We start from the raw sequence: 15,537 nt of genomic DNA on the forward strand, positions 1-15,537 counted from the left end.
GTTCCCTTTCTTTTTTCATATAAACCATCCAGCTATTTTAATTAAATCAATATGAGTACAAACACTGAAATTCAATTGATGACGTAAAATTAATTTAGTGTTTTCGGTCTCAATGATTAGCTGGAAAGTAGGAACTTAATTCGCCTGATATAAGGTCAAACGAAGATTTGCAGACAGAGTTGGAAGCAAGCAGGCAGAAGTTTGCATACGAAATAGAAAACTACTTAAAAAGAACACAAATACATGCTAATTCAGTCATGAAATTAAGTAATGATCCTCGCCGCATTCTTGCTTATGAATCATAATATAATCTGACTGATTATGATTATTCTGTTCTGTAGACCTTCAAATTTTAAATCTACGCCTGCAAATCCTTCTTCCATTAGCACTTCAGGGGAAAAGCGGCGGGGAGGGGTGAGAAGGGGGTGAGAGAATGAATAAAAATCCCCTCTTAAATATTTAGTCAACGAGATGAATTCAGCAGAAACGCACACCGCTCTCATTACAAGCAGATAGAGCATGGTGTAATGTCGAAACACACCTGCTTATGAGTCGACTTGGCTTCCTGTAGAGAGCGGCGCCCTTTCCTGACGTTCTTCTGTTTCATCAACTGTGAAGCAGGAGCCCTTTCATCGCTATCAGTCTTCCTTATCAGCGGACAGTTAATTTTGGGATTAATATAAAGGCTGCCATCCTCTTTTAAAGGATTTGTAGTGGAGCAAGAGACTCTTATCTTAGTCATTACAGGGGAAATATTGGATTCAAGCATTTTAGTATCTGCAAAACATTCAACAGTATCTATCGGGGTTTCACATGGTAAAGGATTATGATAAGGCGCCTCATTATGGCACTCTGGCTGGCTACCAGCTGCACTTCCTTGAGAAATACCATGTGCTTTTTGGTATTCATCGCAGCCCGGTGAAGGTGCTGGACTCGGGAAACCGAGGGGCTCTATTAGTTTGCCGCCGTGTCTCGTGGGCCGTTTGCTAATGGACATGCTGTAACAAAGAGGAGGGCCCAAATACACTTCCTCGGTGCAGGCCTCGAAGAGCGGCTCTTCGTCACGGATATCTGGCGTACTCGAAAGGATCGGGGTGCTGCTCTTGTCCTCCGCGCAGGTGTTGACCTCTCCGCAGACGCTGTCGTGCGAGGACAGCGACAGGTAGGAGTAGAAGTCGCCCTTGCGCAAATGGATAAGCCGATGGGAGTGCTCGAGGACCTTCTCTCTGATCTGAGACACGGACGTCTGGCTACACACCTCCGTTGGCTGCTCTGCCTGCACCTCTTTGGTCTTCAGGGCCTCTGATGTCATGTCAATGATCTCCATCACAAAGTCATGGACACTGTCACTCTTGGCCTCTTCAGAGATGAAAGCAGGGTGGTTGCAGCTCTCTGAAGAGCTTTCTTGATGGTTCTCGTGGACGTCATTCAGAAAGGCGGCGAGTTGCTTCTGTCGGCTGTGAGCGTGTGCAGATAACCCTGAACACTCGTCTATGGGAGAGATGGAGGGTGAGGGACGGTGGGAATTGTGACAGGGCAGCTCGCCTTTCAACTGCCCTTCCAAGGAGCTCAAGCTCAACTGTTCGCATGAGGATGGAGAGGTGGCGGTCACCATACCGCTTTTGACACCGTTGACAGCATCCGCCACATAACAGTTTTTAAACGATTCCCCTTTCTTGGTTAGCAGACTTCCCTCTTCCCTCAGCAGCTCGTCGTCTTCATCCTTGCCTTTGATGTGAGTGCTCTCGACATTCCCGTTCTCCATGTCATCCACGAAGTGGTTGATATAGCTCCTGGTGGCGTCCCTTCGGTTGCCATCCACCTCCCATTGCCCGAGGCTCTCGTTTTTAGCATTAGTGTTGGCTTCCAAGAGTTTCAACGCGGACCGGCTGAGAAAGTGATGATCGTTGGCGGTATTAACCGGTGACAGGATGTCTTTAGACATGGTGCCACACTGCAGCTCATCCACTAGATCTGCTTCATTTTTCTCTTTACTCTGAGATCTAGGCTTCATCCAGCTTTGAAACTCACCCTTTATATAATCCAGCCCAAGAGCGAGGGAACCTTCAATGTACTCCTCCTCTGAGGTTACACTGGAGTCGTCGTCTTTAATACCGAGCTCTTCTTCGGTGAGCGTCAGAGTGGAGCTGGAGAGAAGATCGCTGTCATCCTCGTCGTCAGTACAGGCTGAAGTGCAGGAAACGTTGACGACCATACTAATGCTTGCATCGGTCTCGTCGGTTTGTTGCTGGCTGCGGCAATGTTTACGGAAGGATGCGTTGGACTCTGCAGCCACACAGCGGTTCATTTGCACAGCTAGGTCCTCGGATGCCACGGACGAGTCCTCGGTGCTGCTCAGCTCCGTCAGGGAGGCTGCCGAGCTCTCGTTAATGGAGGAGGGAGCTCCAGCCGAGCGTGACCCACGCCACAGCGAGCTGCTATGGAGTGTTACGTCAGAGACGCTACGCGTCATCTTCATTGCAAGAGGGCTTTGGATGTTCTCAAGGCGTTTTAGAAGTTCCAGAGTTCTTCTGCTGAGTTCCCCTGTGGGCTCCACAGTCGATTCAACATCCCTCAGACTTTCCTTACTGCCCGCGTCCTCTGCGCTCTTACATGGAGTGAGCCAACTTTCCAGGGAAGTGCTACGAGTCAGTGCCTCTTTGCTCGATGGAAATAACTCTCCTACTGTGAAAAGAGAGTCAAGGGAAGACCCCTGGGATAGCTGTGTGAACTCCTTTTGGAGCTTTCGGTGTGTAGTCACCCTCTCTTCATCTCCGCTCATGTTGAGATATTTGTCGTTAACCTCTTGGCTTAGCCCAAAGCCGTTGGCATGAATCTTCATTGGCTCCTTGCGGTGTTTCTTCCTGCTTTCTCCACCATCTTCTCTCTTCTTTCTCGTGATATGCCATTGCTGGTCTCTCTGCCCAATGGTAAGACTGCCACCATATTCTGCACACTTGTTGGCACGCTCCAAAACTCTTTCTATGTCTTCATCTGACACTCTGTCTCCATCTTCTCTGTTAGGACAGGTGAGAGTAACACAAACTTTTGGATCATCGCTCTGGAACAGCAGGCAAACCTCAGAGTTACCTGTGTCCCCTTCACTAACTATCCCACTTTCGCTCTCCGATCTCCTGGCTGAATCCGATAGCAGCCCCTGCTTCCCCTTCAACAGGTCTCCCAGGATGTCAGGTAAGGATTCGGCTGAGGAGAAGGAGGAATCCATGCTCTGGCGCTTCAAAAGTGACTGTTGGGATTTGGTTGATGATGATTTGTGATTATATTGGGGTTGTTGGTAGAGTTCAACATTATGCAGACTGTACACCTGATAAACACGAGAAGATTCTGGATTCAGTTCTGCAGAGCTCAAGGCTGCTCCACACCGTGTGTCATTTGGGCATGACTCGGTGAGACTTGAAGTCTCCTTTGGGGAATTAAGGTGTGCTTTAGATCCAGGCTTTTGCTCAGCTTCACAGTCCTGTGTATCCAGATCGCAGATAGTCATGTCCATTTCGTCCCACTCCCAAGAGTCTTCCGTCTGGCCATGGAGCTCCATGAGAGAAGGCTCAATGAGGTTCTCAGAGACCTGAAAAAGGGAGAGAAAAAAAGACATCAGGGGCAAAGAAATACTTGGTTGGACTTTTAATAAGATCAAATGCAAAGTTAATCTATGACAAATACATTTTGCTTAGATGTGGGCATTCAGCACAGGGCATAATTACACAAATTGCTTTGCTTCTTGTTCAAGCAGGAAGAGTCTATTTATAAGATCCTCTTTATCTCATTAATCTAATAACCTGGCAAATCTAACACTTGCTTTGTATGTCATATATCCCATAAAATGAATTTTGATTAGATTTCTGTTTATTCTCTTTCTGCTGATGAGGAAAATACTAATTCACAGGCTTGGATCGCTAGTGCATGATAAAAACCCTCAACTGTGAGAACAATCAATCAGTCTAATCAAATCAAAATAATTTCAGTTAGCTACCTCAGCTAACATTTGTACCCCGACTGCAGCACATAACGTTTTAATCAGATAGACTAATTATAACCTTTAGCTATGCCATTACAAAAGTCATTTTGCCATTTCGTAGAATGTTAAACAAGACTGTCTAGTATGGCCTGAGATTTTTGACTGAATAGCAGGCATTGTGTCTGCTACACTATTCAGCTTGAGAGTGAAATCATGTAATAACTTGACGGTGTCAATTAAAGCTCTTCTGAAACCTTTTTTCCTTTTAACAGTCACTCTTTCACTGGTTTACCACTCCCTTAAGAGCAGGTGAAAGTTAACTTAAAAATCATTATGTCTTTCGTTGACCTTCAAACAGAATTCATGATATTCTTTAAAAAAATCCTCCTAAAAATGAAAGAGTAACGATTGGATTTTTTTTCAGACACCAGACTTGTTGTGAGCAAGGACTCAACAGTCAGCTATTTCATCATCTCACAAAGTGTACTGTATTCACAAAAACAAACTCTCCCTATTATTTTTCTTTTCCTTTCTTCTGCGCCCGCAAAAAGTGAAATTGCACTTCAGCCCCGCAAGGTCAAGCTGAGCGAGGGGCGAGTAATTTGTCTTCCCCGTGTAAGTGAGTGGACGCTCACAAACAGGTTGCTGGGCTTTTCTGCGTGAAGCACGCAGCCTCCCCAGAGCCCTGCTGCTGCCATGCAGGAATGCACAACATCTGCATGACAAAAGGCGAAGTCTAGCCCTCGGCCCACTCCCCCGTTTAACACGCACTGTAATGGTCCCACACATACAATAAGAGACTAGTTACGGGTTCCGTTTTCAGGATGGGAAGTCTTTTTATACGGCAGTGAACACGGTATGTGCACATGTTATGTCCTTTAAGAGACTACTTCCTCCCTTTCAGTGCAGGATGGGGACACAGGTTCAAGCTATTTCATTGCTATTGGTTACTCAATATACATTAAGAACAGTCAGTTATTTCTGGCAGCACCTGTAATCGATTGAGTTCACAGTACAGTGAGTATCTGGGGAGCGCATCTAGCCACTGTCCTCTTACTATGTGTATTCAAGAATAATATGTGGCCACTTTCCCTGCCTTATACATCATTCTTATTGCACTGTTACAGCGGCGCTGCACTATATTATTGGAACTAGTGTATTTCTGCTTAACAAATGGTTCTGGACAGCTTCCTTTGAGCACAGCAACATGTAAGGAGATCTTCAAAAAGCCAATTCAATGGGTTCAATAAAATAGAACGTTGATTTTCAGAATTATAATTGCATTAGGAAGGAGTCTCCTTACTGATACAGTATTTAAATGTATTGTCAAAGATTAAGACATTTACAAAATACTGCAAAAATACTGCAAAATACTACAAAATACTGCAAAATAACTGCATTAAGGACATGATGGATGCCCACTTGGTGAATTAACCCTCTACCGCACGCATTATGATAGACCTATAGAAAAAAATATTTGAATCTTTTTCTTTTCTAAGAACAGCTTAACTTGAAGTGCTGTAAAAAAGTTGCCATATGGCTACACCATGCGGTAGAGGGTTAAACATCTAAGATAGTAAGGTCTATGTGTCAATAACACAGCATACTATTTAGGGTGAATATACGTCCAGTTTTTTCTAAATTGCCTAAAATGTCTGGGTTTGTTTTTCTATTGACATGCTCTCATACATACATACATACAGCATGTGTAATTGCATGGCTTTGACCATTCTCTGTGGATCCCATAATTGGTTGATTATGTACAATCCCTCCACACTATCGGTAATACTATTTTTCAGTCATTACATTTAGCAAGCATGAAAACGATAAAAAAAACATTCAAAACCCAGACATCAGACACATAATCACCCTAATACTACTGTTTATCACTGCATACTGTTCACATACTGAGGTGAATTCACTAAACAGTTATGCCACTTTACACTATCTGGACTGGTATAGCACTGTACCATACATATTTAAATTACACAATTTACTTATAGACTGCACATTTTTTTGCATTATGGAAAATAGGAGGTAAACAATTTTGTTTAATTAAAGGAGGTGTTTGTGTGTATTTGCAAGACGGGAAATTGCATCATGCAAATAGTATTTTTTGAGCTTGTTTGCACCGATTTGCATAATTCCTTTAGTGAATTAGGTGATAAATAATGCAAACAGAGCACACAACTACTTTTTAAAAAACCATATACAATACACAGTATGCATTCTAGTCACAGTATGCATTCTAGAAACTCCACCACAAACACAATTAAACCGCCCATAGTGTGGATATCGAGACGGCACTACCTGTGCATGCACCACCCTGTTTATATTCACAACGTATGTTATCTTGTTTACTTGTAACTGTAGTGTAAAGCATATGTGACCTGGTCTCTGCCCAGTGAGCGTTTCAGTCTGGTCTGCCACTGAAGGACCTGCATGACGATGGCCTCCCAACGTCTCTCCAGGTTGACCTGCAGCAGCTGCAGCGACTGGCGCTCTGCCTCTGAGCTCTGCTGTTCAGGCCCGTCCAGCAGCCTCTGACAGAGCCTCAGCACGGAGGAAATGCCCTTCCGTCTGCCCCGCACCTCCATACACAGAGCCTGCAGAGACAGGAGCAGGTCAGTCCTCTCATGCACTCATAGACTGTGTTAGTAAACAGGGTTTAACATCCCTGTCGTCAGGTTAAGGGCAGGGTTCATGTGTTAATGCCAGAGAATTTGATGAAAGAAAGCTTAACTTTGACTTAACTCTAAAAGCTTAACTTTGAAACTGCAGTTTGTGAACACAAGCTACTGATAATGTAAAGAAGTTATAACTACAGCCAAGAACAAACCAAAATAATAAAACTAAACATCCTAAATGACAGAAATGAATTAAAAAAATATTGATTAAAAGCTGTATTACAAAAAACTAAATTGAACTAAAAACACTGATAGAAATGAAAACAAAAACATTTATTAAAAGCTGTTTAAAAAAATAAATGAGACTAAGAAACACTCTAAATGATAGAAATGAATACAGCAATAATCTTTATAAAACAAACCTTAATAATAAAACTAAAAACACAATAATTGATAGACATGAATGCAAAAAAAAAAACAATTGATAAAAAACTGTATTAAAAACCTAAATAATATATCTAAAACAGTGATAAAAACAAATACAAAATGTATAAAGGACATAAATAATAAATCTAAAAACAGTGATATAAATTAATAAAAAATAGGAAAAAGAAAACGATGTATACAAATAAAATAAAACTAAAAACTGATAGAAATGAATACAAAAGAAAAAAAATTAATAAAAGTAACTTTTGCTACAAAAGACAAAATTAAAGTACAGTAAATTGCTACAAAAAGACAAAATAAATGCTGTGCAGGGACGTCCGGGAACACTTGATTCATTTGATGATTCAAATTAATCAGTGAATCATTTTTTTGGAGCTGGTTCATTGACATGAACAGTTCAAATTGAACAATTTGCTATAACGAATCAGATTAGTTTGTGGAAGCTTTTTTACATTTAGTTTTAAATTCTGTTTGGAATGAATGACGCAGAAATTCAATTAAAAAAATATTTTTTTATTATTACTGAATACTTAAAAATGTGGCTCAGGGACTTCTGAAAACATTACTGACTTTTATTAAAAAGAATCAAACAAACTGATTCAAATGAAATGAATCAATAAAATGAATCAGACTCTCCATAGTTACTTGAACAATGGAGAGAGATGTTCTAAAGCATTTCTAGAACACATTTACATAAGACTCTTCTTATAAGGTCTTATACACAATGCAAAGTAACAAAAATAGTGAGAATCACACTACACCTGTTGGTGCAAAAACCCTTTGCTACACAAAAACACTGAGCTACAAAAAATATAGCGCAGTCTATAAAAATATCTTTCAATGAACTATTCTCCACCATTTGCCACAACTGCAACATAGGGTTTATTGCTAGCCATGCATGTGAACTCACTGAGCCACTCAGAGTTTCTGTGGCATGAATGAACATAGTGAATGAAGAGAGAGAGACAGATAGAATGACATTGAGAGAGAAAGAGAGACTCCCGTGCGCTTGATGAGGTCTCCACAACAATTCAGCCTGTCAGGAGCGTGTAAATCACATCCCTCTCTCCCCATAAACACGACAGAATTAAATATTTAAAGGGCAAAGCTGCACTCCCATGCTTCAGTGTCCAGCTATGACACTTGTTTAATGAAACCGCCAGAGCATATAGACTCTCCCAAAGACGACCACGCACAGACCACATACACACATTTTGGAGGGGCTGAAGGTATTCTGACACTCTCTCACCTGCACCAAAATATGCAGCGGCAGCTTTGCGAAGAGACAGCGCTACTCCATGTGCGTTAAGGGACGAAAACATTCAGAGAACAATTTATGCAAATCCCGCCAGCCCCGAAAAGCACCGCCTTACATTTTCTGTACGTTTTTCAATAAATATTAAACACCATTACATTTCACCATTACATTTAAATTGGATTTTATTTTTCCTGGAGTGCTCGGCTCCTCTGTTTTAGCATATTTCCCTCTCCCGTGTCTTTTAAACAGGTAACGAGACTGTAAAATGCAAGGAGAGGAGGCCGAGGAGCGAACGTGCTGATAGAGTTGAAACTCTGACAGACAGAAACGTGGGAGGTGATGGAAAACTGGCACTCAAATGGACACTTTTTTTTTAATGGTGTACGGTGTCTGGGAAATGTAGTGGCCTGGTCTCTTAAAGACACATGTAAATATTTGATGGTAAAATAGCTCGTCTCAGTCAAAAGTTAGACTTGTAGATGTCGTTCAGCCTGTAGTCTCAGCTTCTGATACAAGCACAAAAAACCAGGAAAACTAGGTGAAATAGGCAATATTATTCTCCCACTGCATGTTAGAAAGACTTCACCACATGGCAATAGACCGGACAGAGTAGTTTGTCTTATTTTCCAGCTAAAACATCTAAAAATTCTTAAAACAAGATCAATTTATTTGAGAAGCAGCACTGCATAAAATATTAAGACTTGTTTTTATAGATTGTCTCTTCAATACGAGTGTATTTTGTCTTACGACACTGGGATTTTTAGGACATGTTTTAAATATAAACAAGTTAAGTGCAAAAACCTGCCAGTGCAGTAAGAAAAAATATACTCATATCAAACAGACAATCTATGAAAACATGTCTTCATATCATATAAAGTGAATTTATCTGGTTTTAAGGACTTTTAGATATTTTTACTGAAAAAAGGTTTTAAAAGACTAATTAAAGGGGACATGGGGATGAAATGTCTCAGGCTACTCAGTCTCTAAACTATAACTTTACCCTTCAGATATGTCAATAAAATACAGGTGACAATGTTCAATCAGGTGCCCTCAGATTAAAAACATGAGCACAAAACATTAGACTACATCATTGCACAATGAGGTTTCAGGCATCCAAATCACCAGAAATATGATGCTGTTTCTGCATTACTGGGTCTTATAAACTGATTGGGTCTTATTGAGGAAGAGGAACAGTGCAGTATAGTGCGCCAAAATTTGCTAAAAAGCTTTTCCAAACACACAGTGCAGTGAGTAAGCTGTTTTTCCTCCAGTATGTGAGTCCACACAATGACTCCATTTCAGACACACAAACCAGCACTGAGACTGAAACGCTGGCAGGGGGCCAGTGGGCCCTAGTGCCTCAGTCAGATATCAAAACACCCAGAGACAGAACAGCTTATTGTGAAAGAAAAATCACAAATGAATCAGAAGTGTCTCGATTGTTTCTCCTAGAAAGCAATGAGACAAAACGGAGTTTCCAGTTTCACAACACATCTCAGTAATGTGCAGACATCTTCATATGTGACCCTGGACCATAAAACCAGTCATAAGGGTCAATTTTTCATCTGAAGCCTGAATAAAAAAGCTTCCCATTGATGTATGGTTTGTTATGATAGGACAATATTTGGCCGAGATACAACTATTTGAAAATCTGGAATCTGAGGGTGCAAAAAAATCTAAATATTGAGAAATCAATGCATATTACTAATCAGGAATTAAGTTTTAATATATTTACAGTAGGAAATTTACAAAATATCTTTATGGAACATGATCTTTACTTAATATCCTAATGATTTTTGGCATAAAAGAAAAATCAATAATTTTGACCCTTACAATGTATTTTTGGCTATTGCTACAAAATATTCCCCAGCGACTTACGACTGGTTTTGTGCTCCAGGGTCACATATGAATGCAAACATTTCTCATCAAATTCTCTCAAAAACCAATGATCTGAGCTGCTTCACACATTAAAACAGTTTACAACTCAAAACTCTTACTATATGTCAAATATTGCTGTATTTCTGACTGAATACAAATTGAATTCGTATTTGCATTCAAAGCCACTGTAAAATGCAGAACATGCACAACGGTGACTGTAAATACTCTAATAAATGTATTGAGCAACTTTAAATAACCAACAATTAGACCAGTAAACTACAAACCTTGCAGATGAATTGCTTTTTCAAATTATCAGCAACAAAAACTAAAATGGAAACTGAATGACTCAGAACATAAGTTGAAAAAAAAAAAGACTAATCAAAAATATATTTTCATGCAATAGTAACAAAAGTAAATCAGAATATAATTAACTATAATGTAATTATCTAGTTTTAGTTTTTGATGCATGATATAATATAAAATTTTACAACCAACCTGCATTACAAATAAAAATGTCACTAGACAGCAATAACACTAAATTTTGCAAAGAAATTTAATTAATAATACAAATTAGCACATTGACTTTGGCAGCCTAGAAAGTACAACATTAAATTTAATAAAAACTAAATAAACCGAAACTAACAATGACAATAAAAGAAATAAAAATCTATATTAAAAATTCAAAACTACAATAATCCTGCATTTTTGGAAGTCCACTTCACATAAAACGGCCTCTGGGGAGTATTTTGAGAAACAAAACATAAAAACTGTAAGAACAGACGAGATTGCGGACCCATCATCTATCAGGTGCTTTTTAATAACGCTATCAGCGGATCTGCCGCCTGGCGTCGTTCTTAGGCACTAACGCAATCTCCAGAACGGCAGGACGACTATTCTCTCTCGTCTCACTCCCCTGGCTGTTATCGTGTGGCTAAATCCATCTGGTGTACAGTATTAATCTACAGGTCTCTCGCTATCAGAGTCTGTAATCACACCTGAGGCAGAGAGCTGAGCCGTGAAGATGCATGTGTATTACACAGACCTCCCAAGAGTGTTCCTCCAAAAAACTGCTTATCTCTTTATTCAGCACAAAATGAGAACAGACCGTGCCTCCATCCAGACGCAGCCTAGAGCCTTTAAACTCCAATTCCCCATCTCTCCCTCCAACTTAATTTCATTAAAACCTAAGCCTTATGATATTCTGACATTTTTTTCCGTGCGAGAAGAGTTTAAATGACGCGTGCACCGGTGCTGACGCGCTTTCCGGAGGATTAGAAAAAAGGCCAGACGCCAGGCTCTGCTCTTTCGTTTTCGGGGGTATTTGTTTCTCATTCTCCGGCGGGAAAACGAGCGCACACTTCATCTCGCTCTTTACAGCTGCAGCAATTTTAACATTTTCAATTAATCTCGGTGAGATTGAGGAGCGGAGCCCCAAATCCCCTACAGTGACGGCAAGAACACGGGAACGGAGCTCTGACAGTGGTGACCCAGTGGATATTCAATCAATTACCATTAATTAGAAATCTCTGTTTAATTCTATTTGTTGATTAAGTCAATTAAAATCACAAGCACTTGTTATCGCAAATGAGTATAACGAATTCATGTCGGCCATTTGTTCCCCCTCGGCTCCGAGCGGCTCGAGTTTCATCAACGGCTGTCAGTCGAGGCCTCGTTCCCGCGACGCGCTAATAGAGAGAAATCGTACCGCAGTGAGCGAATAGACAATAAAAGCAAACCTAACCAACCGAAATTCGATGTCAGCAGACTGACGCTAGTCATATAATACAGGAAAATTAAGGATCCTGTTTTGCATTCTGCTTGACGTGTTCGTTATTTCAAATTCGTCTGAATTAGCTGAGTCTGAAATGCATTGGTTTGAGTCGGGCTGTCAGTGACCTTCCACAAAGCTTGTTGTTAAAGAATGCTTATTTTTAATTATTTTCCTCCTTTAAGATAGAAAACTGACAGTGTTTTCAAAATGAGACTAATGTGTTACGAACGGCAGACGTCGTCTTTACCGCGCTAAAGCAAACAAATGGCAGCAAAGTGATAACGCTGCCATCAATGGGGACATTTTCTCATTAGCGCCTGTAAATGAAAGCAAGCGGCATGGACATATAATGAAAAATACGACTATGCGTGCAAGTGTGTGTGTGTGTGTAAGCTTATCTCTTTATTCAGCACAAAATGAGAACAGACCGTGCCTCCATCCAGACGCAGCCTAGAGCCTTTAAACTCCAATTCCCCATCTCTCCCTCCAACTTAATTTCATTAAAACCTAAGCCTTATGATATTCTGACATTTTTTTCCGTGCGAGAAGAGTTTAAATGACGCGTGCACCGGTGCTGACGCGCTTTCCGGAGGATTAGAAAAAAGGCCAGACGCCAGGCTCTGCTCTTTCGTTTTCGGGGGTATTTGTTTCTCATTCTCCGGCGGGAAAACGAGCGCACACTTCATCTCGCTCTTTACAGCTGCAGCAATTTTAACATTTTCAATTAATCTCGGTGAGATTGAGGAGCGGAGCCCCAAATCCCCTACAGTGACGGCAAGGACACGGCGATGGAGCTCTGACAGTGACCCAGTGGATATTCAATCAATTACCATTAATTAGAAATCTCTGTTTAATTCTATTTGTTGATTAAGTCAATTAAAATCACAAGCACTTGTTATCGCAAATGAGTATAACGAATTCATGTCGGCCATTTGTTCCCCCTCGGCTCCGAGCGGCTCGAGTTTCATCAACGGCTGTCAGTCGAGGCCTCGTTCCCGCGACGCGCTAATAGAGAGAAATCGTACCGCAGTGAGCGGATAGACAATAAAAGCAAACCTAACCAACCGAAATTCGATGTCAGCAGACTGACGCTAGTCATATAATACAGGAAAATTAAGGATCCTGTTTTGCATTCTGCTTGACGTGTTCGTTATTTCAAATTCGTCTGAATTAGCTGAGTCTGAAATGCATTGGTTTGAGTCGGGCTGTCGGTGACCTTCCATAAAGCTTGCCGTTAAAGAAAGCTTATTTTTAATTATTTTTCCCCTTTAAGACAAAAAACTGACAGTGTTTTCGAAATGAGACTAATGTGTTACGAACAGCAGACGCGCTAAGGCAAACAAATGGCAGCAAAGTGATAACATTGCCATCAATGGGGACATTTTCTCATTAGCGCCTGTAAATGAAAGCAAGCGGCATGGACATATAATGAAAAATACGACTATGCGTGCAAGTGTGTGTGTGTGTGTAATGAACAGGCCTGTCACCTGTCTGCTCCCCATTACTCGCTGATGAGACGCTAACTCTGCGTTTGGCACTCTCGCGCGCCCGTCCCAGAACCGACTTAATGCGGTTAGCACTTGCCAAAGAACAGGAGTTCCTTATTCCTAATCATGGAGAAAGTATTGATATTATATCTGCGCCGTCACATTCAATCAGCTGGACGGGACCCGGAGGATGAGGCCCCGGGGCCCCACGCTGCGGCGAGCTGATCAAAGGTCCTGGGGAGAGACGTGGAGATGGACTTGAACGCTGCTTGCCGCACATATTCAGTCTGGCTTCCATTTAGTCTAATTCTCCCGTGAAATTCCTTTAATGGGAACGTGGTTTGGAGTCTGAGGTGTTTTGAAAGGCTCCCGGTGCTGCTCGAAATGACACAGCGATCTTTGAAAAAGACGATAATAGCTAAGACAAAGAAGATGTTCTAGTAGGCTATGGGTATTAGTGACATTTCCTACATCGACTATACCTATGGCTCAATACTATATACAAACTTCAGCATATAAATTCCACAATGTTTATGCTACAGAAATGAATAATACCCCAAATCATGTGATTTTTTTTCATGTGATAATTTTTTCAAATCTATTAGATTGATGATTTTCGCCTCATAGACAATATTGTTCACACTAGTGCTGGGTGGTATGACCAAAAAGTTATATCACGGTATTTTTCAAAATTATACCGGTTTCACGGTACATGACGGTATTTTTTTTTCATGCATGACCGGGTGTTAACCATATTTTCTACTGATTGAGAGAGGAAATACTGCAGTATATTGACTTAGAATGCCCTATTTTACTGTCATGATGAGTGAATATTGTCAAAAAATACCACACTAAATAGTGACTAAACACGACCCCTTTTAATACACGTTAACCAGGAGTCACTCTCATTTATAATCATGGCATCATCTGACAAAATCAACATGCATCTACACTAAAGAGCGGCTATGCGGTTGTTTTGGCTATATTACTTTTTTGTCTCATGCAGCGCACTGCCTGCATCTGAGTAACAAACTAAAAAAAACAAAAAAGTGCATGTGATATTAACAGACGAACTACGCTCATATTTATAATTCCAAACAATCAGTAAGCGACAGGTGCTAGGAAACGCTGTTTTGTACTCATTTATTGACGAGTCGGCTGCGGTGCGGCCAACTGCTTCTCTGCTGCTCACTGCACAGAACAGACGCAGAGAGAGGTGACACTTCTCCGGTCATCACGTTCTATTAGTTCTACAGCTTCAGTTTCGATTAGTAACACATACAGCTGTTCCCTCACCACAGTGCAACAGTGAAAACGGACCCGTTTCAAACAGTGTCGCGTTCTGAACGTTGTTTAAGCGACATACACCGGTATTGCGGTATTTTAAAAATTCATATCATAACAAAAATAAACACCGGTATTCGGTATGAACCGGTATACCGCCCAGCACTAGTTCACACTATAAAATAGATACACAAAAAGTGTTGAGTAAAAAATCAATTTGTAACTAAATTTTAGATGGATAGACGGGGTATATGTGGGTAAGCATTTTTTTATGCTCATCAAGGCTGCATTTATATTATTTCTAGTGCTGTCAAACGATTAATCGCATCCAAAATAAAAGCATCACATTCACATAATATATGTTTGTGTACTGTGTATATTTATTATGTATATATAAATACACACACATACAGTATATATTTTGAAAATATTTACATGTATTTACATGTCTATATTTATATAATTATATTAAATAAATATAAATAAATATATTTAATACATAAACTTACATTTTTTTCTAAAATATATAGATGCATGTATGTGTATTTATATATACATAATAAATATACACAGTACACATACATACATTATGTAAACAAAAACTTTTATTTTGGATGCGATTAATCACGATTAATCGTTTGACAGCACTAATTATTTCAATATTATTAAATATTACAATTTAAAAGAACTGTTTTCTATTTTAATATATTATAAAACGTAATTTATTCATTTGATGCGATGCTGAATTTTCAGCATCATTACTCCAGTCTTCAGTGTCACATGATCATTCAGAAATCATTGTATTATGC

The 15,537-nt window shown here is 40.2% G+C and overlaps 1 protein-coding gene across 1 annotated transcript in view; it reads right to left on the reverse strand.

The window, feature by feature from the left end:
- Window positions 1–15,537, reverse strand: part of LOC107693080 (A-kinase anchor protein 6-like) — a 68,593-nt gene that overhangs the window by 3,806 nt on the left and 49,250 nt on the right. The window contains exons 6-7 of the mRNA XM_016492324.1: window positions 6,367–6,582; window positions 542–3,586 (exon numbers count right to left, since the gene is read on the reverse strand). Of these exons, the coding sequence (XP_016347810.1) occupies window positions 542–3,586; window positions 6,367–6,582 (3,261 nt within the window). The remainder of the gene's footprint in view (window positions 1–541; window positions 3,587–6,366; window positions 6,583–15,537) is intronic.

This window comes from Sinocyclocheilus anshuiensis, unplaced genomic scaffold (assembly GCF_001515605.1).
Source record: "Sinocyclocheilus anshuiensis isolate Anshui unplaced genomic scaffold, SAMN03320099.WGS_v1.1 scaffold222, whole genome shotgun sequence".
NCBI lineage: Eukaryota > Metazoa > Chordata > Actinopteri > Cypriniformes > Cyprinidae > Sinocyclocheilus > Sinocyclocheilus anshuiensis.